This window comes from Mirounga leonina, unplaced genomic scaffold (genome assembly GCF_011800145.1).
Source record: "Mirounga leonina isolate KUSES-001 unplaced genomic scaffold, KU_Mleo_1.0 Mir_101595, whole genome shotgun sequence".
NCBI lineage: Eukaryota > Metazoa > Chordata > Mammalia > Carnivora > Phocidae > Mirounga > Mirounga leonina.
The window spans coordinates 16,193,787-16,219,654 of record NW_023270158.1 but is presented as its reverse complement, the minus strand read 5'-3'; the positions used below and the strand labels follow the sequence as shown (position 1 = coordinate 16,219,654).

Here is a 25,868-nt window from a genome sequence, read left to right as displayed (position 1 = left end):
AAAGGGGGGTGCTTTGGAGGATCTGAGAGTGCTGTTGCCTTTAATTCTTTTGCCCTTATCGAATTAGATTATTTCGGGAAGCGGCGCTTCTCTTTCTTCCTCCCCCTCTCAAAAGATGGTTGGGATCTAAAAAAGGTAGCTTTTTCCCCACATCCCCATATGTGGCAGAAGGAATATGTTTATTTGAATTGGCTAGCATTCTTATCTGAGAAAGCAAAAGGCAGGGAGAATAGGAAATAATAGCGTCTGCTGAGAATGGGGGCGGACGTACCACCTCGTACTTACAGATTACAGCTGCTTTTAGCCAGCCCCAGTTTGTCTTTTCTTGGGGCTTCACTTATCATTTGTGGGTAACGTGGTGGTGCAGGGTGAGGGGGTGGGGGCGGTTCTGAAGAGAGAGACATAAAAGAGATTATCCAAGTAACTACCTGGAGGTGAATCATGCCAGTCAATCAGAAAATGTGATTAAAGCAAGATGCATTTTCAGTGAGAGTCCTTGTTTCATTTGCCTTTATTTTGTGAAATTGCTTCCTCATGATAAATTGTTTTGAAAATAATTGCTTCAGAAAAATGTTTGTCCCCAGAATGGGTAGGGGGCCTGCAGGGCATCCATCTCTCTCTCCTGGAAGTTCTTTCAAAATCTTGCATTTGGTCTTCAAAAGACTGGAAGGTTGCCAGTATCTTCCTACTTAATCTGAAAGGGTTCCTCGTGGAGTTTAAATGAGAGCTGAAGTTTTCTTCCCTCCTTCCATATGTTTATAGGATAGTCTTCCTGCCAGAATGTTTTGATACTGAAGGAGGAGCACCAGAGATATGTAGATGGAGGAAGTTAATCACTTACCTGTGGGATTAATGAACATTGCATTCTGTTTCATGAATTAAGACCATGTGGAAGAAGGTTTACTAAAGAACGTTCTTTGGGAATTGGATTTGAAGAAATACATATGTGTTTGTTTTTGTTTTTCACCAGGTACAGGAGTCTAAAGCACTTTAACTATGACATCTGCCAAAGTTGCTTTTTTTCTGGTCGGGTTGCAAAAGGCCATAAAATGCACTACCCCATGGTGGAATACTGCACTCCGGTAAGTCAGATGCCTCCCTGGCGTGAGAGTTTGCTCGCCTGGAAGGAGTTTCCCTTCTGCACAGTATTGCAAATGATGTGTGATGCTGGGGTTTATGAGTTCCCCGGATGTTCCCCAGCTAAAGTGGCTCCTCACTGTAGGCTCCAGATTTACTTGATCCTAGTGCGTGGGGTGGTGCCGAGAAGACGTTTTCACGTTGATTTTGCACAGCCCTAGCAGTTGTGTGGAGACGTTTCATGGCCTTGGGGCGGTGCTGGGTGTTGGGGTAGGGGGTGATGTGGGGTTCCTCTGAACCTCTTATCCATTGCTTTCAGTCAGTCTTGCTTAACTCATGCTAGGCATTTGCCTTTTTATTTATTTATTTATTTTTACTATTTGTGTATGTATATATACATATATATGTACATGCATGTGCCTTTGCCTTTTAAACTACTCTGTGAAGTAGGTATTACTATTATCATCCCCTTCCTACAGATGAGGACTCTGCGGTCTTAAGGTTAAATAATTTGCCCAAGGCTCTATAATTAGGAGGTGGAGCTTTCTCCCAAGATGTTGTTTTGGGGAAGCGTTCATTGGCTCATAGAACTTTGAAAGAATCGCTGGTGACGTGGAAAGGACATAGACTTGGTGGTCAGACACACATGGGTGTAAATGTGATGTTCTTTAAACACTACCTGCTTGCTATTCAGTGCCACGGAGCGGGCACTGAATAGTGCCCGCTCCGTGGCACTGACATTACCTGGGAGCTTACTAGAAATGCAAAAGCTCAGGCCCTGCCCCTGGCTTCGTAAATCCGCCCTGCATTTTCGCAAGATCTGCAGGTGGATGCCATGCACAGCAAAGTTTGAGAAGCTCTGCTCTCGAACTTTTATGCTTTTCTTTCTCTCTTCCATCATTAGAGCGATGACCCAGGTCTTTCGCTGTCTCTCTCACTTGGATTCCTCTTACAAAGGCATTCAGTGATGAAGAATGAGCCACGCAGTGAATAGAATGATACTCAGTGGGTGAAACGTGACATCACTGTGGACAGAATCGTTTTTAAAATACTGCAAAGTGTGGCCAAACTTAAGATCAACTTAAGAGTTCTACAAACTCCCATTGATCGAGTAGCCCTCGTAGTTGCTACACTTGTTTTTCGCCATAACAACTTGTTGAGATATTACTGCAGCCATTTTACAGGCGGTCGGAGCCTTGGAGAGTTACTAGTTACTGCTATGCCCGGCCCTGTTTTTGTCTATAGACTTGGCTCTTGACCCCCACTGTCTCTTCAGTTACGGAACAAGTGCGCTGAAGCAGAGCACTGGAGTGAGTACTCTTTTACCTTGAGATCGTACTTTTGTAGGTCTGAGCTCAGTGCACTTTCCCTTTCAGACTACATCGGGAGAAGATGTTCGTGACTTTGCCAAGGTACTAAAAAACAAATTTCGAACCAAAAGGTATTTTGCGAAGCATCCCCGAATGGGCTACCTGCCAGTGCAGACGGTCTTAGAGGGGGACAACATGGAAACGTGAGTAGTGGCGAGCGCAAAGCAGTCTCTCATTTGACATATATTTGAGCTCCTCTCAGCTGAATGCCCTCCTTCACTCCCAAATGCAAACAGTCTCTCCTATTTCTTTCTTTAGATTTACTTTAGCCGAAAAGAGAAAAACAAGCTGATGGTCAATTGCCATTTTCCCACGTTAGTTGTCCCGTGACACTTACCTGTTCCAAAGTGAAACCTGATCTCACAGGAAAGAAAGTACACGACAGCTACGAATTCCCTTATAAGAAATATGGGACTGTTTACAAATGAGTGATTCCAGTCTTTCATTTCGGTCTTCCTCCCTCACAAATCACTAGGCGTCTGTCTTTTTGTATCTGATTGTGTGGTCATACCTAGTTGCTTTTATCTCCTTGAAAGAAAAGACACTCACAGGAAGTTTCGTCACAGTAAGTAGCAATGATTCTCATGATCAAAATGATGATACCTCCACCTCTCTGCAACCTTCTCGTGTTTCCCAACGGATGGCAATCGCACACTTGTTTTTCTTTCACCTCACTCTCCACCTTTGTTTGGCCGTTGCTTTCATGGTTCATTCTTAATTGGTTGGATTTTATTTATTTTGACCTCTCAGTATTTTTTTAATTAATTCATTTTATTTATTTATTTATTTATTTATTTATTTATTTAGTGGCTGAGTTTGCCTGTGTCTCTCTTCACCACCTCATTTTTTGTTTTGCAGTCCTGTTACTCTGATCAACTTCTGGCCGGTAGATTCTGCGTGAGTACTTCTGCTGAAGGGGGCTGCTACCACCAACACATTTGCTTGCTTGATTTGACAATTTTTTTTTCTGTTGGTTTGGTTTGGTTTTTAAGGACACATTAATTTCCCTTCCTTCATTTCATTTTTTTCCTTCCCGCGGTAAGACGTTTAGAGTGCCATCCACCACAGAGCGGGAGAATCAGAGTGAGGTTTCCAGGTCCCTACCTGGTCAGGTTTTAACCAGCAGACATCCTGGCCTGGAGTCAGTCATCAAAGAAACAAATGGGTTGTTAGTTCTGTTCCTGAGAGACATGTTTACGTATTCTTCCATGATAAGCTCCTCTGATTGCATAACAACATTCTTGAGCCATATTTTTTGAGATTCAATACTTCAGGACTTTCAAAAGGATGACGGTTTGTTCTTTAGGGCCTGTTACAAGTGGACCATTACAAATCAGCAGAATTTGTTTTATAGTAGGATGTGGAGATTGATGGAATAATTTCAGTCAGGTGTGTGTACTTCTTATCATGCTACCGGACTAATCTTCATACACATATACACACGAGTTTCTCAGTTTTGAACTAAACTCACTTTGCTCTCCTCTCCAAACTAAATATTCAGCTCGTAAATAGTTATACATTTACAACTGGAAGGAAAGTATACTATACACTATTGGTGTACATTAATAATGCTAATATTAGATACCAACAGATAATTGGTTTATCTTAGAGTTTATAATGTTATTAGAAAACTCTGGGGAGTCGGTGATTTATATATTAGCAAACAAAGCGTGCATTGTTTTAAAGTTACATTGTGTGGAGTTTTTATAACAAAGTTTTGTTATTTCAGAGCGTACTTAATTAAAATATTTAAAGTCAGACAGCTCTATTATAGAGAGAAGGAAATGACCAATTTAGAAGAACTCAATTTATTTTTATTGGGTCTCTTTTATTGCTCCACCATGTAATTTAATTTAAAGTATATCCTTTTTTAAAAATCCTGTAGTGATAAATGCAAGTTATTAATTGAGGTTTATTTTAAGTCTTTATTGGCCTAAAAGAATTGTAAGGCGTCCCTTTCTTTGTTAAAGCTGCATTATTGTGCCCCTTAATTTTGAGATATGGTACCTATACCTGATTTTTTTACTCATCAAGGGGAATTATTTAGATTCACTTCTGGTTTTTTGCTATTCGTAGGTAATTGTTTTCCCAAAACCCCAGGTAGTTTATTTATTTATAGAAGTTTGAACCTTTCCTAAATGAAAAACTTCGAAACAAACTGATGGACTGAAATCCTCACTAAGTGAATGGATTTATTCTGTGTTGGAATAAGTTTTAGCCAGTTGAAATATCCAAAAGGCAAATGTGCTACAGAATAACTTTAAAAATGCATGGATAGAGGTAACACAAAATGATAAGCAAAAAATAACAATTCCTTGAATGGAAAAAAAAAGTTTATTGAATATATCAACTAATGAGAAAAAACATGACAAGTGAGTTTAATGTCACTTATTTTAAGTAGAGGGTGTTTGTCTTCAACTTTGAAGAACTATCAAATTAATAACATCCTATATTAAAGTATCTTCCTCTAGAAACTAAAACATAGAATCACTTTGCCTTTTTATAAAAAGTCTGTTCAATTATTCAGAAATAGTGGGAAATTATCCTTTTGAGGAAGAAAACCAGACCCAGCAGGCTATGGTCCCTATTTCTTTAATACCAGCATTTTTATTAAAGTCTTTACTCAGGGGATTTTAAATAATTTATAAAATATATTGCAGAGCTCTCCTATTTAGACAGAAGAACCAGGTCCTGAGGTGGCTTCATTTTTGCAAGAATTCCCTCTGATGTTAACAGATTCTCATGTGGATCACAGAATTTGAATGTTGACTGAGATACAGATCTTTTGTTTTTCCTCAGCGGAAACCCTTATTTACCTGTATTTGTCATATTTTTCTTAATAACTAAATCTAGCCTAAACCTTTTATATTGTTTGCCCAGAAATGAGACAAACAGTATCCTTTGAGCTATTCTGCTTTGAAACCTAAACGGATGAAAACTTATTAATGGAGTTTTCACAAAAGAGAAACCGGTGGTGGGTGGGGATGGAATTGGCCATTAATAATAACAGGACTAATCCTTCTGGGTATATCGTTTAGTGTGTAGGAAGTAGGAAGGGAGAACAGTGTTCTTACCATCTCTCGGAAAAGTGTTTCAGAAGGCTTTGCATTTAGTTTTGTTTCTGGACTAAGTGGTTTTCTACTTATTCTTGGTTTTTTAAATGCTCCTTCTCTGAACAGTACTCCCTTTTGGCTCATTTTCTGGTCTAATAGGTACCTCCTTTAGGGTACTTCTTTTTTTTTTTTTTTAGGAGTTCCTGTGCTTATGCATGCTGTGTTAGGTGCTACTTAATAACAAAAATCACATGGAATTAGCCTCAAGGCTAAGAATTAAAGTGCTGCATAATATTTTCTGTATAAGATTTTACTAAAGTGTTTTGGATTTACATGCCTAGTTTTCTTGGTATAGTTATGCTCAAAGGTCTCAGGTTTTCTTTCTTCTGTACACTACCAAGGTAGCAACCATTAGAAAGGAAAACACTTAACCATTTTCTTCCTGGTAGACTTTTAGCTTATCAGCAGTATGTAAATGAGAAAAAAAAAAGAAGTATGTAAATGAAAAACTGGTTTGTTCCTGAAGATAGGGCTTATAAACTAAATGATCCAAGTACTAAATTATTTTGACCTGCTGTGAATATTTTAAAACAAACCTTAGCATTTTTCTAATGCACTATTCCAGGATTCTAAGAAATGATGTGAACTCTACCAAACTAGAGTGAAGATTCACACGGAAATCTTTGGATCTGCCTAGTAAATTGGGTGGCCATCCTTGTTTCCTCATGACAGCTTAAAGGTCTTTGTAGTTCATTACAAATTGGATTAGAGTGACACTTGACCTAGACAACACTGGTTTCATAAATGAGACATTTATATTTCAAGGAAGATCTCAGTTCCCTAGTTGTTTCCTATACTGTGTTGTAATCATTTTAGGATTGCGTGTCTTCTTTAAGGAATAGGGATTTCGAGCTTATTTCCTAGGTAAGCCTAGATAACTACATGTTGTTGTTTTTTTCCATATAAGTAAAAACAAATGTATTCTTCTTAGTGTTTTGACCACATCCATTAATGATGTTTAGACGCTGGGCTAAACCAGTCCTCACTGAATAGGTTACTGGGGACTTTTGGATCCATGCCTTTATGTACGGGCTTTCTGTGTCAGGACAGAAATGGAAGAGAACTTTTGTCTTATTCCATTTACGACCGAAAAGCACAAGTCCAAACTGGTTTTCAGAACAGATGGATTTTTTTTTCCTAAGGTTAATCCAAAAGATACCATAAAAACTTCAAGGGTAGTTAATAGATCAGATACAAAAGGGTAGGGAAAATATTAACCTTACCAAATTTCTTAGTCTCTGGAGCTTAAAAAAAAAAAAGTAGGGTTTTACACCCCAAAAGCATATGGACTATTCATGCTAACGCTCCCCTCTAGTTTTCTTCTCTGTATGTTAGCACACAGTATCCCTACTAAGAAATACTGCAGATATTGTGACATTTTATTGGATTTAGTCGTTCTTTTTTTAAAACATCGCAGTATCATTGTGGGTCATTCAGTTTTATTTTGTGAAGTAGTAATATGATCCTGCTACTAAATTGTACTACATTGGTGGATATGTTACTTCCTTACAAAACAGCACAGACCAAGATATCCTGATGTGTGGGATCTTAACAGAGCCTGGCCTGGCCTCCTGGGAATTAAAATCGTTGACTGTAAACGTACTAAGCAAAAGTACAGTTTCCATTCAGTAAGAAGGCAGCTAATAAATGGCGTGGGGGGGGGGAAACTACTTAAAATTTTTAACCACCTAGTGCCAACATAGTCTCAGAACTATAGGATGTAAGAAATGACAAGGTAGGAGGAAAAAATGTCACAAAGAGATCGTCCACCCTTCTATAATTGAAACATTCCAGAGAAGATTTTGATCTCTTTTGATGGCTTTGGGAAAAAAAATGAGAAGTATGAGAAATTACCTCTCAACCTTGGATTTAAAATAGTTGATGATATATCTAAGATATAGGAACAACCAAATGTGTGCATTATCCACAGCATTAGAAGAAAAGCATTTTAGGCCATATATATAACATGACTGTGTGGTGGGTTTTTTTTTCTCCATTAATGGATGGTATCTGTGACTAATCACATTTTCTGCCTTATAGGCCCGCCTCGTCCCCTCAGCTTTCACACGATGATACTCATTCACGCATTGAACATTATGCTAGCAGGTATGAGACTAGTTGAATGCCAGGCAAATATTGATTGAAATAACTAACCAAGGAAAGCTAACCTATAATCATTTGAAACAAACCTTTTCTTTTTCCCCCCCAATCTTGTCTGATTTCTACTAATCCACTTGCCCTCTAACTTGCATGCCATTCCACTGCATGCTGTTTTTGAACACCAGTAAGAGCATTAGTCCAGAACAATCTCCCTTCATCCTGGCCTTTAAACATTTCTGATAGCTTTGCTATGTTTTGCATATGGAGCACGTTTAAAGAATTGGCTTAGAAATCATCTCACCTTCTTAGAAAACTGCTAGACCAACCATCCATGGGTGAAGAAATGATACTATGTTCTCTAGAGCATATGAAAGCATTAGCTTTCTATTTGCGTGCTTATTTAGCATCAGATGCTGTAAAGAAAAGAATAATTAATTTTCCTAATCCGTGCAACTTTTTGTCCCACCTTCTTTGTGTTTCAGCGAATTTTTATGCCTAAAAACCGAATTGCTAATTGTAAGCTATCTTATGCTCGTTAAAGAAGTCTGTGAGAGTTTGGTTAACTTTTTTTATTTTTTAGTGGTAAGAAGATTTTATTATTGTCTGAGGGGAAGGAGGTTTTTGAAGGTAAAAATTGGCAGACTGTTCAGAGAGCTTGCTATGAGTCCATCCTTTATCAGTAGTCTAACTGCTAAACGTGTTTGTCAACCGTGGGAAGCATTAACTAGCTATATAAGTCTGTCATCAGGGGAAAGCTTTAATTGTCTTTAAAAAACAAGGGGTAGTGAAGGTACAGTGTATTTGTTGGTAGGGAAGCTTTTCTTGTAAAAACAAAGGCCTGCTCTCGGTGAAAGCAAGATCAATTTGTGAAGAAGAAGAAGAAAAAAACAACCAAGTACAACTTCCCTTTTAATTTATAGCATAAATGTAAAGCTCCTAACTAGCTGGGGTCCACCACTCACTGCGTCAAATGGTTAGGGCAACACACACATTCTTTAATTTGAAGGAATCCTTTCTCTTCTTGACATGATTTATCCTTTAGTTTTCAGGAATGTTCGATTAGGTCTTGAATAGATTCTAAGAAATCACATAAGTTTTAATGAGCTTTTACGTTTTTTATCAGGCTAGCAGAAATGGAAAACAGCAATGGATCTTATCTAAATGATAGCATCTCTCCTAATGAGAGCATGTAAGTATCCTGTCTCTTTTTACAAAATGTTCCTGACGATGAAATTGCTTTGAGGGCTTTAGAGGTAGGGTAGTGCAGAAGATAGGAATTAGCATTAGACTCACTTGATCTTTCAAGGAGCCATTCGTTGACTTTTTTTCCTTTGACTCTTAACCACCTGACACGGAATGAGCTCATCCAAAATGTGGCATTACTGGTATTCCAGAGTAGCAAAAACAGTGGGCCTTATTTAATACCGGATTATCACAAGTTGCAGAGGCTCAAATATGGAAATTATACGAAATGCTTAATCTTTGACCAAACCTGCCAGATATTTAAAGGGGTTGGATATTAATTTTTAAAAGTGATGGCTAAGTAGTATTTTCTCCACTCCGGGAGCGGACATGTAATCTTGGTATGGTTGCATTGGTGTTCCCATCTGGTAGGTTAGTTGGGCATTTTCCTTCAGAGATCCGAAGTAGTAGATTTTTGTGATTTAGCATCTTCGCTAGCTAAATCAGGTGAGGCAATCTGGTGAAGGGTTTCAGAAGAGGAAGTACAAATTTAGGTCGAAGTTGTCTAGTGGACTGATAAGCCAGGCCTGTCAAATAGAAGGGAAGAGAGAGCGCAGTGCCAGAAATGGTAACAGGGAAAGAGTGTCTTTCTTACTGAGTTGGGGAAGTGTTCATATTGAGGAACACAGAGGAACAGTGCCATGAACCAAGGGCCCGAGGTGGAGGGAGCCGATTAAGAAGCTAATATGTAGGAAAAGATAAGGATCTGCTAACCGAATAGATAATTTAGAGAGAGGGGGAAAAAAATCTATTCAAAGCACAGCAGTGTCTCTACTTCGATAAGTTACGGATGTCTCACCACTTTGTCATGGAGAATCTAGGCAAAGGGAAGAATGAGTGGTAAATTTATCATGTCGTTGGTGTGGCAGCCCAGCGTCACACTCCGATAAGGCAAGAGCCTTTGTAAGGATTAGGCTGAGGGAAATAGTATCCGAGTGGCATGTATACATAGCTGGTTATTGAAGACATGAGAACAAATCATCTGGTAGCTAAAGGTGATCACCTGCCAAGGTGAGTGTTGAATCAAGTCGACACTCAGTCGTTTGTATATGACTGAGTTACTTAAAACGAAAACAACCTTTTCCCCAAACAAAAGTAACTGTGGTACATTCTCTCTCTCAGTTATGGGGATAAGTATTAGTAGGTTTAGTATATAAAATACTTTGACAGGAAAATATGTGGCCAAAGAATCAACCAAATGTAAACAACCTGAATGATTTGCTTCTTTGTGTCACCACTTTTGGTGATTAGAAGCTCTAGCACATTCAAATCATTTCAAGTTGTATCTGTATAATAATGGCTGCCGTTGACTGCCTGCCTGAGAGAACAGTAAGAGAAATTTAATTATAGCTCTGTTGTAATTAAACACAGGAAGTTCTTGCAATAAAATTTCAGAATTTGGGAAGAGGGATAATAAATTAGGTAGTAAAACATCTTTTTACAATTGTTAAATGAAATTTAGCTTTAGCTCATTCTGAGGGCATAAAATGCATTTTGACTCCGTATTAGATGGTAAAACTTTACCATGACCTTTTGGGGGCAGATCTGGGTAAGTTGTTTGGGGGATTGGTTGACTTCACTTAAATGTTGGTTTTTAACACCCAATAATTATTTTTAGACAACTTTTCACTTCTCAACCAATTACCTGGCTTGACAGACCAAAATCATTTAAGTCATTTTTTCCTGAATACATGAATTGTTTTTCAACTCAGAAGACTTAGAGAGGGGAATATTAACATACCATCCTACTCATATCTAACGAGAAACAAAGAGCTTTAGCCTCTCATTAAGAACAGAATGAAGTTCTTATAACTTAGATGTGCACAGGCTTCTAAGGAGCTAGGAGCAATACATTTAGAAAATAATTTCTCCTGTGTATTAGAGAGTTCCTAGTTTTAAGGAAACATTGCAGCTGCCTCCCCAAATGTAAGCCTTTTGCTTCTTTGTTCCTGAAGATTAGTCCTTAAAAGCTATTCTAAAGAATGAGATGCTCAGTCTTCTTTTAATTAGTCATCCCAGTGGCTTTTTTTTTTCCTTCTAGTTTTTGTTTTTCTCTCTGAACAATAATTGAATGAAACCATCATTTGTCTCCAGTTTCATTATTGTTACCATCTTGCCTCTATGGCTTTTGTAAGTTCAAACTGGCTTATTAGCAAAGCAACACTTTGTGGTCACATTGTCCTCCCCTGAAAAAAATATTAATTATTGTAAAGGCTGCAGGGTTGTTTTTCCTGGTCATTGTCAACAAGAGCGTGGGTTAGTGAACAGATTATCTTGACAGGCTTGGTAGTAAAAGCATTATAGAGCCATTGTTATGTCTTTTAATATCTGTTAACTGTTGGTTGAACAGTCAACGTAAGAGTCCCAGTATTTCTGTAATTCTGCTACTCATTTGCCCATGTAAATAGGCCAATCAAATTCATTTGAAAATTTGAGCAAGAAATACTTTGAATTGTCACCAATAAGATCATAGATCACAAGCTCAAAAGTCTCAAAATGTCTTTAGAAATAGGAAAAGGGGTCTAATTAATGGTTAAGAGCAAATGTTTCTATTTTTAAATTCACACCTGAGTCCCTGACCCCCAAAGCAAAATAAGGGGGAGAAAAAACCAAAACCTTTGATTTTATTTTCCAGAGATGATGAACATTTGTTAATCCAGCATTACTGCCAAAGTTTGAACCAGGACTCCCCCCTGAGCCAGCCTCGTAGTCCTGCCCAGATCTTGATTTCCTTAGAGAGTGAGGAAAGAGGGGAGCTAGAGAGAATCCTAGCAGATCTTGAGGAAGAAAACAGGTGAGTTTTCTTTCTAGCTTTGTCATTGGTATGCAGAGTGCATACACGTGCGCACATAGAAAAGCACCAGGAATCTTCACTTAGTCATTCTGTGTCTAATTGTTTTCTACAATAATCTGTTTAGCTCCATTTACAGATTCTCTCTCTCTCCTTTTTTGTTACCTGCAAGAAGAAAATGAATGCGATAGTATAATTAAGAAGTCCTAATTTAGGGGTGAGAGGAATTAATGCTAATCATGGTGACTGATTTGTTGCATGTGTTTCAGAGGCTTTGATTATGTATTTGAGAATAGAATTTAAGAACAAAGCAAGTCCTTTAATTTCACGATTATATGATTTGTACATATATTTGGCCATATTGTCTATCTCAAAGCATTTAAGAAAGTAGGTTCGTTGGCTTGGTCGGATCTGGGAACGAATTCATTCATCTTATTTTCCATCCTCAAACACGGAAATCACTAATGCTCACCATCATAGCAGGTTAGTGAGACCATTCCAGTTGTCAGTCATCATCTGAAAAAGCTGTTCGCGGAGAAATAGAAACCCTAGAAGTGAAAAGCCTGAAGAAGATTCACAATGACAGCAGAGAGGACACAGGTGTCAAAATCTGGGGGTACTCTGTGGTGTCAGGAAAATAGAAATCATTGGACATTGACTTTTGTGTTACATTTATTATATCACAGGTCTCTTGGTTAAGAAAGGCTTTTACGTATGATCACTTCTACCTCACTGTGCCTTCTTTAGACAAATGCCACCAGGCAAGTCTTTAAAGGAGCAGTTGCTCAAATTTGTGGGACTTAAGAACCTTTATCTCTTCGCTTTAGCCCAAGGCACCAAGACCTGTGAATCTAGACAGCGCAGTGTGTCTGAGAACTGGTGCCCTGGGGGGGAGTAGGTCACCTCAAGATGAAAAAGCGAACTGCCATTCATCCATTGCTTTCTACCGCCACTGTCCTCCATCTAGCTCTTAAAACCCCTGACCTGTGGCCATGCTCTTATCCAGTTGTCTTCTCTTTACTCTCTTTCTCGCCCCTCTAATAAATCCTCCATACCGACCTGAATTGTGTATCTTTCCGGAACCAAGACCCTTCATGGCATTCTTCCTTCATTGCATTTCTGCATCTAGAAAAAAAAAACAATCCAGCTTTTCAGCTGAGCACTTAAAACCTTCCAGAATTTTCTTTTGACTTCCTTTTACAACATTATCTTCCTTTGTGCCTGTGTTCCAGCCACGTTGCTGTAGCAGCTGTTTCTGAATACATCCTGCTCTCATCCACTTTCTGAGTCAAGCTCAAGCTTGCTTCTCAGCCTACCCACTAACCCCCATCCCTTCCATATCTGATGAGGGAGTCCTACCCATCCACCATGACCTTCCTCAAAATAATCTTCTCCATAGAGCACTGTTAGATCCCGACATTTGGAAGTAATCGATCTTTTGCCTATATTCTCTGAGTCATGTGAACCTTTCTCAGAGAACTCCCTGACTGGTTTGCCTTTTTATTAGTTATTCCCATTGCCTCTCTCTAACAAGACCGTGAATGCCTTTGGGTCAAGGACTGTGTCTTCATCCTCGTAATGGTCCCCTAGAGTTCCTGGCACAGTGTGAATACTTAGGGGGTAATCAGGAAATGTTTGGTAAAAACCTCACTTTAAGAATACAGCAAGGTTGTCCCATGAGTACTGTCCAGGAGGCAATACGGAACATTATTTTTGGCCTTATTTGTAAGACTGGCACTGAAGATGATGGTAGATACATTTCCCCCTCCTTTATTGAGGATCCTCCTTAGTATCCATCTAGGTTAAATCTATAGTTATTTTAGGAGTCAGAGTCAAATAAGAAGGAAAAGTTGGGATTGGCATAATAAGTAGAATTTGATGTTACCCAGGAATAAAAATATTTTTGTACAATAGGATTGTTGCCATTATGCAATATATCTTTCCATGTCATTGGGTAAGAGTTTTGTCTTATGTGTTGTTGGCACACTTTGCTTCTGTACCATGACAACCAGACCAAAGGGTGTTGGTAAAGAGTACTGATAACTATCATTTCATCATTTCCAGAGCACTTTAATGTATTTTGGGTCATTTAATCTCCCTTAAAGCTCTGTCAAGAAGATGGACGGAGAAATGCTGGTTCACAGAGGTTCAAAGGGCTTGACCCAGATTTCACAATCAGCCAGTGGCAGAACCAACTTCCGGTCCAGATTTTCTGACTCAAAATAGCCAACCCTTGCACCAGAGAATAAAAAAGAGTCATTCTATGTAAACAGAATTTACATAGAATTGTGGCATATTCCCTGGAACGTACCTTGACTTGAGGCAGTATTCTTTAAGTTGTTTTTTGTTTTTTGTTTTAAGTAATCTCTACACACACCGTGGGGCTCAAACCCATGAGCCTGATATCAAGAGTCGCATGCTCCTCTGACTAAGCCAGCCAGGAGCCCTGAAGCTGTACATGAATAAACCAGTTCATGTACTTGTGGTACAATGATAACCACTTTCTCCTGAAAGATATCCAAGACCATTCCCCAAGAATGGGATGGTTCATTCTGTCAAAGAAAGAAAAAAAAAAAGAAAATGACACCAGGGCTCCTTACAGCTCTGAAATGAAGGATCTGATGTTGATGCAAGTCTTTGTGTAAGTCCTCCCGACCTTCAAGTAAAGGTCAAGATGAGCTTCTTTCTTCCTTCCTCCACGTTGTCACATTTCACTTCCTACCAAATTCCAAAGAAATGTCTCTCCAGAGCTCCCCTCCCGAAAGTACACTGTCTGGTTTCCTTTGCTCTGTCCTCTCTTAAGAGTTCCGCTCAAAGAGCTTCAGAGCCGTAGCTTTGCCTTTATGATCCCTGAATTGAGTGATGCTTAAGGGGCTTTAGTTCACCCTTTCCTGTCCTTCCTCTGAGAGAACCCAGGGGCTCAGTAGATGCCCTCTCTCAGGGCCCACCAAGCTGACTGTATTTCCTAAGTCAAACTGGGCCATATAATCAGATTAATACAAGCATACTTTTAGAGAAAATGGGAATGGATATTTAAAGATTTCTCATTTATTTGAGAGAGAGAGCGAGAGCACGCGTGTGCACATGGCACAAGCCGGGGGAGGGGCAGAGGGGGAGAGAGAGGGACAAGTAGACTCCCCGCTGAGCCCCATACGGGGCTCAATCCCATGACCCTGAGATCATGACCTGAGCTGAAACCAAGAGTCAGACGTTTAACCTACTGAGCCACCAGGTGCCCCGGGAATGGATATTTAAAATTGAGATTGTCCCGTGTCCCTTGGACATATACTTACCATATCTATGTGTATTTTGTGTTCCTTTATTCTGTAGTTAGGACTTACCTCCAAATGACAGATAGCAAAGGAAAGAGGCTTGGAGATCCCCATTCCTGAGGAGATATGTTCTTAAATTCCGTTATTCTTCACAACACCTCCCCTTGAAAAAGAGAGAATGGTTAATGTTGAAGTGTCTCAGGGGTGTGTTACCTCGGTCTTTAGGATTCCATTTCTCCCAGTTGTTGGACATAGCATTCAATAAATATTTGTTGAATACTGAATGGAGCGCCTGGGTGGCTCAGTCGTTAAGCGTCTGCCTTCGGCTCAGGTCATGATCCCAGGGTCCTGGGATCGAGCCCCGCATCAGGCTCCCTGCCCAGTGGGAAGCTTACTTCTCTCTCTCCGACTCCCCCTGCTTGTGTTCCCTCTCTCACTGTCTCTCTCTCTGTCAAATAAATAAATAAAGTCTTAAAAAGAACTGAATTCATGAAATGAAGCTGAATTTATTTTAATTATAGCGCTCACACATGTCCTTTTGACTAAAATTATTGTTAAAGCCTAATTTTTATAAAGCGATGCCTTTTAAAAGCTGTTCTTCTGCTTGTTTTTCAAAATACTTCCCTTCTCCAAACTTCTTGATTAACCAAGCATTGCTTTGTCAGATATTTAAAAGGTTAAACACCCATTTTCCAAATCCTGGGCCGTGTATGTCTCGCCCATTGGCATTCTCTTGGTTGTTGGTTAATACTACAAATATAAAGTGAAAGCTCTGAGCAAAAGCTAAATCTGACTCTGAATTTTCTCGAAAGCATCTCATAAGCTTGGGTGACTAGTGACTTAGTCTTGAACGTTTCACTTCTGCATAATGTCTCGTCCTCACTCCGCAGATAATTCAGATTCACTGTCATTTAATGGAGACCAGTTGGATATTGAGAATTTGATCTACTGTGTGTCCTCAGCATTGCAAGCTCAGAGTTGGCTTTTTTTCTTGCACAGATTCAAAAGCCTGCAGTCTCCTAACTGAAATTAGTAGTGTCAGATTCCAACGTATTTTTCTCTGCACTGTCTAAATGAAGTAAGACTTGCCCTGAAATTCTAGGTGTGACCCTAGCAATGAAAAGGTAGCCTTTGTGAGAGACCAAAACTCACTGTCATCCTGCTGCCTGTATAGCAAATTGATTAGATTGTTCTCGAGTCTAAAAGGAGCATAAATACTAACCAGATTCACTGAGAAGTCTGAAGTGAATTAAAGTTGTCAGCAGACGTTTCATGACAGCAGGGAACTGTGGGGATTCCTAGTACCTACTTGGTACCTTTCATAGGTCTTGTTGAGTGACCGGACACAGTGTAGTCTAAATTTGAATTTTCCTTGCTCCTTTTCATTCCTCCAGTGATTATGCCAGATTGTAAATGTTATACTCCCAGAAATTCTAGATGGATTACTTACGCCACAGAGCTGAACTCAATGGAAATCATGATCCTGTTGCTTTACTTGTAAATGATGGGCCCTGAGGCTGCCGGTTCTCTGCACAGTGTCCACGGTCTTTACTCGTGCTCCTTAGGCCTTTGTGCGAGTCTGCAGTGCTGGTGAGACTATAACCAAGACGAAGGGACGCTGAAGGGGGTCAGGAGTGGGTCTTCCAAGCAGCGGGGGGAGCAGAAAGTGTCAGGGGGAGGAACGGCAGGGAACGTGGGGGAAACTGCAAACAGCTGTGTTACTTTTGTGGCAAGACACGAAATGGGAGCAGATGAGGCCAGACAAGTGGGCAAGGCCGGGCTAGGAAGGGCGTGGTGCCGCCTCACCTAGGACAGGGAGCCACTCGGGCTTCTGCCCGGGGCAGTACTGTTACATTTACACTTCCATCCATCCCTCGGGCAGCTGTGTGGGGGGTGACCTTGAAAAGAACTATCCCGGAAGAAGGAATTCAAATTGGGAGGTAGCATGGAAACCCCCAAAAGAGATCACTGGGGCCTAAAGCCAGGCAACAGAAATGGGGGCGACAGGCTGAATGTGAGTGGTATTTCTGGGCAGGGGGGCAGAGCTGCGTGCTGTGGTGGTTCCACAGATCTGGGGAGGGAGGGATCGGGTCCCAGTTCTGGAGGGCACGTGGCGAGCTGATGGTGGTTTGCCTCGTGGACTGACAGTTCAGGAAGAGGAGAAGCAGGTCCCTTCTTCATCTCTCTTTTTAAAACAAATATCAGTTTATAAGGTTTACACTGTTTATAGACCTCCTTCCTCAAGGGTCGAGTAGCTAGAAGCCGGTGAATAGGGTGTGGGAGAGGTTGAGTTGAGAGCCTGGGGACACACCCACGGGCAAATGTCTGACAGTCAGAAGTGGAATTGTGAAGCTTCCAGAGATACTAGATCTAGGAGCCACCAGCTCCCAAGTAGTAGTTGAAACTGTGAGAGTGAATTTAGCTACCCAGGCAGTGTGTGGCGGAAGGAGAACACTGGGCTTGGTGGAACTCTGGAAGATTTGAACATTACAATGTCAGTTTAATTACCTTTCTAAAAATAGGCCGTCATGCACATTAAGTGAAATCCAAATGGTTCAAAAAGGCACATAGAGAAAAAGGAGTCCTTCTCTGGCCTTTTCCCCTGGATGTAGCGTTCCCAGCTCCAAAGGTTACCACCCGTGTTGGGTTCTTAGGTATCCTTTCATAAGTAATCTCTACACTAAATCTTTGCAAATATATTTGTGCTTGTTGGGATTATTTCATACAATACCATGTGGGGTTCACCCTGGTCTTCCCTTTTTACTTAAAGATCCCTAATAACTTCTACATGCTGGAGGAATATGCCAGAAAAAGAGGGGAGGAGAACTTGGGGCTGATGGGAGCATTGGTCCCGAGGAGGCAGGAGGGAGAGTGGTTATGGGCACAGGAGGAGACTTGGCTCTGAAGGGGAGAAGGGCCACCTCTGAAGACAGTGTGATAGAGGAAGAGCTGAGGGTTTGGAATGGGGGCAGGGAGCATGATGGAAGGAGCATCAAAGGTCCTGTCGACCTCACCTGTAATTAGTGGAGATGGATTTTCCTAGCTGGTCTGTCCATTTCTTTGAAGTTGGATTGGGGGGGGGGGGAAGAGGAGGAGGATGTGAGGAATTTCATGAAACTAGGCCTTCATGTCACTTGGCAACATGTGCCCCCAAAGCCAAGGGCTGCAGAGCTTAGTTAGATAAAGGGAGCTAGTTTTCCTTCAGAAATCAGACATGCAAGATCTGTTTTGGCAAGGGAAGCCAACATATGAAGAGACGCTTTGTGAAGAGAAGCTGAAGGGCAGACACATTGAATTTAATAAGGTAGGCAGGAGTCGGCCGACTTCGCTCTACTCGGTCATGGAAGGTGGAGTCACCGTGATTCAGAGGCTCAGTTTCCAGCTAACCAGTCCAGTAATGAAATTTCCTTCAGTTTATCCAGAGTTAATCAAATTAAAGCCTGAGGGGACCAATTCAGCCTATCCAGTTCATGGAAGGGGATGGATAACCCAGAAAGACAATTTATTTCTCCCTTGATCCTAATTCTCTTTATAACTGTCTTGTTATACTAAATGTATTCATGTTGCCTTAAACCTTTTTGGGGAACAGCATGGCATTTCAGTACAAATACTTCATCTGTTGAAATGGGGAATATATGTTTTTGAGAGACTGGAGTTGGCGCTCCATTCCAGGTCCTCTGTCTCACAAACAGAAATCGTGGAAATGAGAATAAAAATCACACTGTTGTCTGATGAGCTGAGATTCTTGGCGCAGGAAATTACATAGTGTTGAAGGACTATCAGAAAAACCAGAGAACCCTTCTGGTGACAAGAATATTCAGCATTTACAGGTACCGCTGCCCTCCCCTTGGACCGCCTGGTTAAAGGTGAAGCTCTTAGAATCCAATGTCCCTTTTTAGATCCTTCATGAAGACCCTTACCGACTTTTTGGCTTGCATTACCGTGCCATCCTGCTGGAGGAGAACGGGTTGTGGTCCTCACTTTCTTTAGTTACTTTTCCAGGCCTAAGGATAGAATTCCAGTTCAATTCAGTAGATAGATGGTGAATGCATAATGTGTTTTTCAAAGTGCCTGCACTACAAAGATGACTAAGCCTTGGTTCTTACCTTCATGGAGCTCAAAATTGGAGAGAAGGCATTAAAATCCAAGCAACTAATGATAAACAACTAATTATAACCCATTGTTACAAGCGCTCTGGGGGCACAGAGGTGAAGGATTAATTCTGTCGGAGGGATTGGAGAGACTTTCACCAGGGGAGTTGAAGCTAAAGACCGAACAGGACTTTTCCAGACTGAGGGAGGGGAGAGGAGGAGCCTCCCAGACTGGTGGGGCAGAGAGTAATGTGCAGCCAGAGCACGAATGACGGGAATGAGAGAGTAGTGGGACGGTAGGTGGAGACCACCGTGCAAAGGGCTTTATACATCCTGTTAAGTAGTCTGGGTTTTATCCTGTAAGCAGTTGAATGGTGAAGGTTTTTTGAGAAGGGGAAGAGGGAGCTAAAGCTGTGGAGATTGGTAGAAAGATCGTGGAAACAGTTCACTGAAAAATGGCCAGGTTCTGAGCTAAGGGTGTCATAGGCGAGTGAAGACTAGATGGGGAAATGCGAAAGTCACTGAATGAATGGGGCCAGGGAAAGATGGAGGAGGGAGAACTTGCATGATAGGAAAATTTTTAATTAGGGAACGGGGAAATGATCATTCAAAACCAAACCAGACAACCATAGAACATATAGGAAAAGCTACTGATTGCATAGGGAAAACGAACTGGGTGCAGGGGCCATCAAGTTCTATTTGTCCAAAGAGATTCAAGGGGCAATTTGCTATAATGATTTTATGTATTCACTTTCCAAAAGACTTGAAAAAATGCATAGCGATGAGATTCCCACAGTCTGAACAGTAAATCAGTGAACATAGTAGGGATTAGCAGAGTTGATGTAATTGAGATTCAGATTTGGTCCCAGCTTCCCTGCTGCCAGTGGGATAAGAGGAAACATGATTTGTTGATCTCTGAATGTTGGATGAGAGAAGCATGTACCTTCCTAAGGAAACATCATTTTCCTGGCTCTAAATAGTAACAAACAAAAAAAAAAAGTCATTTAAGCACCATGTCCTTGCTATGGACAAGAACTGTTGTGAGTACATATAAGCTCTTATCTAATCCTTACAGTGACCCTATGAAGGAGAAGTTGTCTCCCAAGTAAAGACCCCGTGGCACCAAGTATGAAGGACATGTCATATAGCTAGCAAGGAATGGGGCTTAGATTCAAACTCGGGCGGTCCAGGACTCTTATTAAACAGTGTTAACACTTGATGTGATCATTGGCTAGTGTCCTTTTTATAACAGAGACTGAAGAAAATTTTATGTGATTGCTTCTAGTGCCTTTGACAATTGCTGAAAGCTTAACATTAAAGGCCAAAGAAATGATGATATTTCTCCATGGAAGAAGGTCATTGTTGCCTAAAATATGTTCTGTAGAATACCTCTAAGATACTCTTAAAAAAAAAAAAAAGTGATTCCAAGGACAGATAAGCTCTGGAAACACTTGTTTTGGAAGGTCATAATTAATTCACCTTTACATTGCAGAGTCTAGAAGTAAAGTAACAGGATTAGCTTGGTTTAACCCAATGTTGCTTACACATACTTGACCTTAGCCCAACTGTAATGTTCTATAGCACACACTTTGCTTTTGGTAGGAAATTCAAATCTGTGCTAAATTTTGAAAACCAGGCAAGGAGACAGCACAGTTGGCTCTCTCTTGTGGTTGGTGAGAAGCCTAGCTCTTGTCTTTTGGGGGACATCAGAGGAAGTAGCTATAACAGGTGTCTCTGCAGATGAAGCCTGGATTTTTCTCACAGTAGTTATTTTTGATTTGCTCTAGCAGTGAAGCCCTATAAATGCAGAAACCAAAATGATTTAGTCGGGAAGATCCAAAGATAGGTATTAAGTCATCTCTCATGGCCATAGAAAAATCTTTCTACTGTATTTATAGAACAACCCAGTGAGTAACCCTGGCTTTCTAATCAAACTACAAAGAAGAACTTCCACCAGTAACTTGACAAAATTAATTTGATATATGGAATTATTAACTGATTGAATTTTGAAAGATGTCCACCAAAGATAGCCACTTTGACTTCTATCACCTTTACTGTTGAATTTTTTTTTAAAAAAAAACAGTTGATGCAAAGGCCAGTTGTAACTTGAGGCATCTCCTGGATTGTGAGATAGATAGATAGATAGATAGATAGATAGATAGATAAAAGTATATTATAAATTCATGGGAAGATATTTCTTCCTCTTTATATCTTCTAATAGGAATGCAGATATAGCGTTCATCTCAACAACAGATTAGGGTATAAATTTTAAAAGATGTGTAGCTACTCCATGGTCCTGTGGAATGCTACTTGAGGAAGCAGATTCCTTTTCTGGCACTGAAATGGGGGAGGATAAATGATCAGTATATCTGTGTGGCTTAGCAAGTTCCAGTTCATGGACACCATGGCTAATGGAGACATGCAGGAGACATTTGAAAAGACAAGTCTGAAGTTTATAAGAGAAGTCTGGATGAAGGAATAATGGGTGTGGGGGTGTGGAGGAGGATGGGCTTAGAGGAGGTGGAGGCCTAGGGAGAGGTTAGGGACCTCCTAGGAAGAAAATATACATGGAAAGAAGACGAAGGACCTCGTGGTGTAGTTACTGTAATTGGGTATGCCCACTTAGAAATGGTTTCCTGCTGTGTATTACTTAGGTAAGTGGATGGCTTCTGCACATGACTCAACTCATCCTTCTTTTTCCTTTTTTTTAAAACTTCCTTAAACGTTAAAGTTGACCCTTTTTTTTTTTTTTGGAATCTCCCAATTGTGGGTTACTTATAGTACCACTCTGACTGCTAACTACAAGTCATAAGTAAGTCCCTATGATCCTTTTCCTATAATTTCCTAGTGAATCAAAGTGATTGTTTCAAAGATCAAAATAACCTTTATTTTTCACTTTAGCAAGGAGCATAATTCCCAGTCCTTTGGCATTAGGGTAAAGGTCGTCACCATGGTGGCACTGGGCAGTATCCCTACACACTAGAAGGTGAGCTCTAGAAGGGTGAAGGACAGTGTCTCATAAATCTGTGTAGTGCTGAGTGTACAAATATATGTTGATTAAATGAATGGATGGATACGCTCTGGAATTTCCTGTTCCCAGATGGATTTTTTTTTTTTTTTGGTTGATTTTTAGCTGGCTTCCATTGTTTTTCTCATTTCTTATGTTTTTGTTCTTGCCTCGGATCTCTTATTACACCTGTTGAGGTGGTTCAGTCATTTTCCACTACGATGAAAACATCTATTTTCTGGGCTTATTTTTAGGCTCTTATTAAAATTCATTATCTAAAAGTATTGAGAAGTATCTACATAGATAATTCTGCATGCATGTATATACCCTTTTTCTTTTATTCACATGGGTTAAACTTGAATCCTCCACAGTAAGAGAGAGCATGAGACTAGAGGAAATCAGTGTGTGCCAGCAAGTAAAAAATAGGCCATCGAGATAAATTTACTGGGAGAATTTAAGGCCACTGGGGAAATATCCTGTGGGCTATGAGAAGGAAGATTTTGAATCTAGAACTTAATTTTGTGTAAGAGCCTCATTGAGATACAATTCACGTACCATACAATTCACCCATTTAAACTACAATTCACTGGTTATGAGTATATTTACAGAGTTGTGCAACCATCATCACAGTCAATTTTAGATCAATTCCCTCATCCCAAAAAGAAACCCCTTACCCATTTTTGGTCACTGTCTGTTTCTCCCAAAACAACCTCGTTCTAGCCCTAGACAGCCCTATTTTCTGTTTCTGTGGATATGCATATTCTGGACGTTACATATGAATGGAATCATGCAATATGTGGTCTTGTGTCAGCAGTTTCTTTCATACAGCATGAGATCTAAAGAGACCTGTATGTTGTAGCATGTATTTGTACTTGTCTATTACTGAACGATACTCCATCACATGGCTAGGCCACAGTTTGCTCCTCAGTCAGCATGTGATGGACACATGGGTCGTTGCCAGTGAGTGCCTATTATGGATAATGCTGCCCTGAACATTCGTGTACAAGTCCTGGGACGTATTTTAAAGAAATGCTTCTGTCGTTTCTGTCATTGTAACAGAGGAGGCCAGAGGATCCAAGGGGGCCAGAGTGCACAGCAGTGTGTGCCAGCAAGTAAAAAATAGGCCATCGAGATGAATGTACTGGGAGAATTTAAGGCCGAGTCTAACTACTCATGAGGGACTCGAGCCAGGACACACAAAGCTTAAAATGATGATTTTCCTAGCGCCTGTTATGGCTTTTTGCTGACCACAGACCATGAAAGTTTGATATTTTACTGTACTTGTCTGAAAATTGAAACATACTTCCCCCACTGGTACCATTCATGGAGACTAGATTCCTCATTTCTAAAACCTCTCCAGTCCTCGTGTACTTTTTGAATGGGTCAGGAGTAGCCACTGTCATTTTTGTTTGGGGTTTTGTTTGTCTGCCTTATTTCCAGCTCTACAGTGAGGACTTACTTTTTTTTTTTTTTTATGAATTCTTCGCTTCTTTTTTGCACTTTTGATTAGTACATTTACTCTACAGACTGTAGTGTGTTGGTCCCTGATCAGGAATTGGTAAAAAATACTGTTACTGTCAGGTTCTGTCTGTTAGAACTCAAGTAAGATCTCCACTGATGTGTCAAGGGCATATCCCCAAAATAGAGTACATCTAGATACATGAACCTTGGAGACCTAGCCTGAATATTTTGTTACCACCATAATCAGTGGCCATAATTTGGTAGTTTTAAGGAAATCTCATCCTAGATCTTAGCTCAGTGATTTTATTTTGCCTGGGTGCTCAGCTGTGACACACTTGACTAGAGAGCACAGATGATGGAAAATACACAAAAATTCCCAGATTCTGGGGTTCCTACAGTAATGGCTCGGGGGGCTAGAGCTGACGTATATATAAAGAGGACAAATACTGAAGAATCTGTTTCGAAGTACTATTTGTGTATATTTTCTGCCAAGCTCAGTTAGTTGATTGCTTTCGTTTCAGATAATTTAAATACTGTTTTTTTGGTAGGAAGCTTTTATCCCACCTGAGTTCCAAATCTAAAAAGCACAGAATGTAGAGAGAAAGAAGTAATAATAATGAACACTTAGAATGCGCTGGCCGTGGTTCTAACAAAGTTGCACATATGGAATATAGACCATATCCTGGCTCATTAATTCTCCTGATGTAATGACTGCTTAAGTCAGTGGCCTAGCGTCAGCACATGGCAGAGCCTAGCTTTGATTCAGGGTCTTCCTTGACACCAAAACCATGCTCTCAAGCCGTGCTCCAGTTTCCTCCTCAGACATGGGTGGTAAGTCACCAAAAAGGCAATGTGTCCAAAAAAAAAAAAAAAAAAAATCTTTTTCTTTTCTTTACATGCTTCAGCATCTCTTTTAAAATGCAGATATCACTAGAAGAAATGGTATATTATAAAATCCCAGAAGGTTTAATAGACTTGTGTCATACCTTTATGCTGAGCAAATTTCAGTAGGAAAGGCATTGGAATTAAGAGCTCTGAATACATGAAAGGGTGACCGTGTTAAGAGAAAAGGATTAGAAATAAGAGCCTGGGCGGGGGGAGTCCAACCATTTTTACTGTTTTGCTTAAGGCAGATCTAAAATATACATACTTTTACTTTCCACCCTGTGAGCTTCTCCTTAATTAACACTGGTCCTGCCAAAGCACACTCATGTCTTTCTCCATCTAGTTGAGGAGTATTTTTGAGTTGGTGCTTGATAAAATTTTACACTATAGCTTTAAATAATTTTATTATAATTGAAAAAGCTCTGTGCAGCTTCCTGTTTCTAAAATACATCATGCTTGCAAGATTTGTCTCCCCCCTCCCCCACTTTTTTTTAGAAACTGCTAATTTGCTAGATTTATAGTAGCTGTAATAGTTCTATATGATACACTAAATGTGCCTGAATCCAGGTTGGTGGATGTGATGTAGCTGCTTTTTATAAAGTATGAGGGTAAAGCTGGATTTCTCTGGGCCTAATCTTTTTAGATGCAGACCTTTGTAGTTGTTCCCACTGTATGAAATAGACCCTGTGTGTGCTGATGATGCTTTGGTATAAGGGTCAGGGTCTAACACTGGTAAGAAGACCTTGATGACCGGCACATGACCTTCAGTTCTTTATTTCAGAAATACCATGATACGATTATGTAATTACACTTGGCATGGAACGTTCCATTTAAAGAGTAGATGACCGACACTGAAAACACTTGACCTCTGTGAATTCACAGAAAATACACAAAAATTGTTGTCATGTTCTTTATCGTAACTAGCAAGTGGGTAGTTATGATTGCTGGAGGGGCCAGGTGCATTCGTGTTTTTAGCAGGTGGATGTAAGGCCAATTTGATTCTTAGATCCATTAGTTGCTAAGGAAACGTATTTATTTTTAAGTAATCTCTATACCCAGAATAGGGCTCGAACTTATGACCCTGAGATCAAGAGTTGCAGGCTCTTCTTACTGAGCCAGCCAGGGGCCCATGCTTAGGAAATTTTTTTTTTTTCTTTTTTGTGTAACCTTTTGTTCTAGAGTAACATTCAGTACTTGTAGAGTAGTATCCATGAAGTTCTAAAGGAAAGAAAATGTGAGCCAACATTTTGTTCATTTTCATATGTGAGTAAATGACAGGTTGAGTCCTTTCATGTTGTATTTTTCACGAGCTCTTTTTAAAAACTTATTTTTTGTCTAACATCATACAGTTACAATTTTTAATTTAAGTATAATTGACATACAATGTTATATTAGTCTCACATATACAACATCGTGATTCAATTCTGTCCAGCATGCGGTTGCTCCCCACGATAAGTGT

General features: G+C 40.1%; 1 protein-coding gene across 13 annotated transcripts in view; it reads left to right on the top strand.

Moving 5' to 3' along the window:
* The window catches only part of DMD (dystrophin), a 1,717,438-nt gene that overhangs the window by 1,650,907 nt on the left and 40,663 nt on the right, over positions 1–25,868 (top strand). For 9 of the 13 annotated variants that reach the window (XM_035001266.1, XM_035001277.1, XM_035001248.1 and 6 more), the window contains 6 exons: positions 971–1,082; positions 2,454–2,590; positions 3,306–3,344; positions 7,601–7,666; positions 8,784–8,849; positions 11,538–11,696. In XM_035001266.1, the coding sequence (XP_034857157.1) occupies positions 971–1,082; positions 2,454–2,590; positions 3,306–3,344; positions 7,601–7,666; positions 8,784–8,849; positions 11,538–11,696 (579 nt within the window). The remainder of the gene's footprint in view (positions 1–970; positions 1,083–2,453; positions 2,591–3,305; positions 3,345–7,600; positions 7,667–8,783; positions 8,850–11,537; positions 11,697–25,868) is intronic. The other 4 variants (XM_035001221.1, XM_035001310.1, XM_035001327.1 and 1 more) reach the window with 2 other exon arrangements.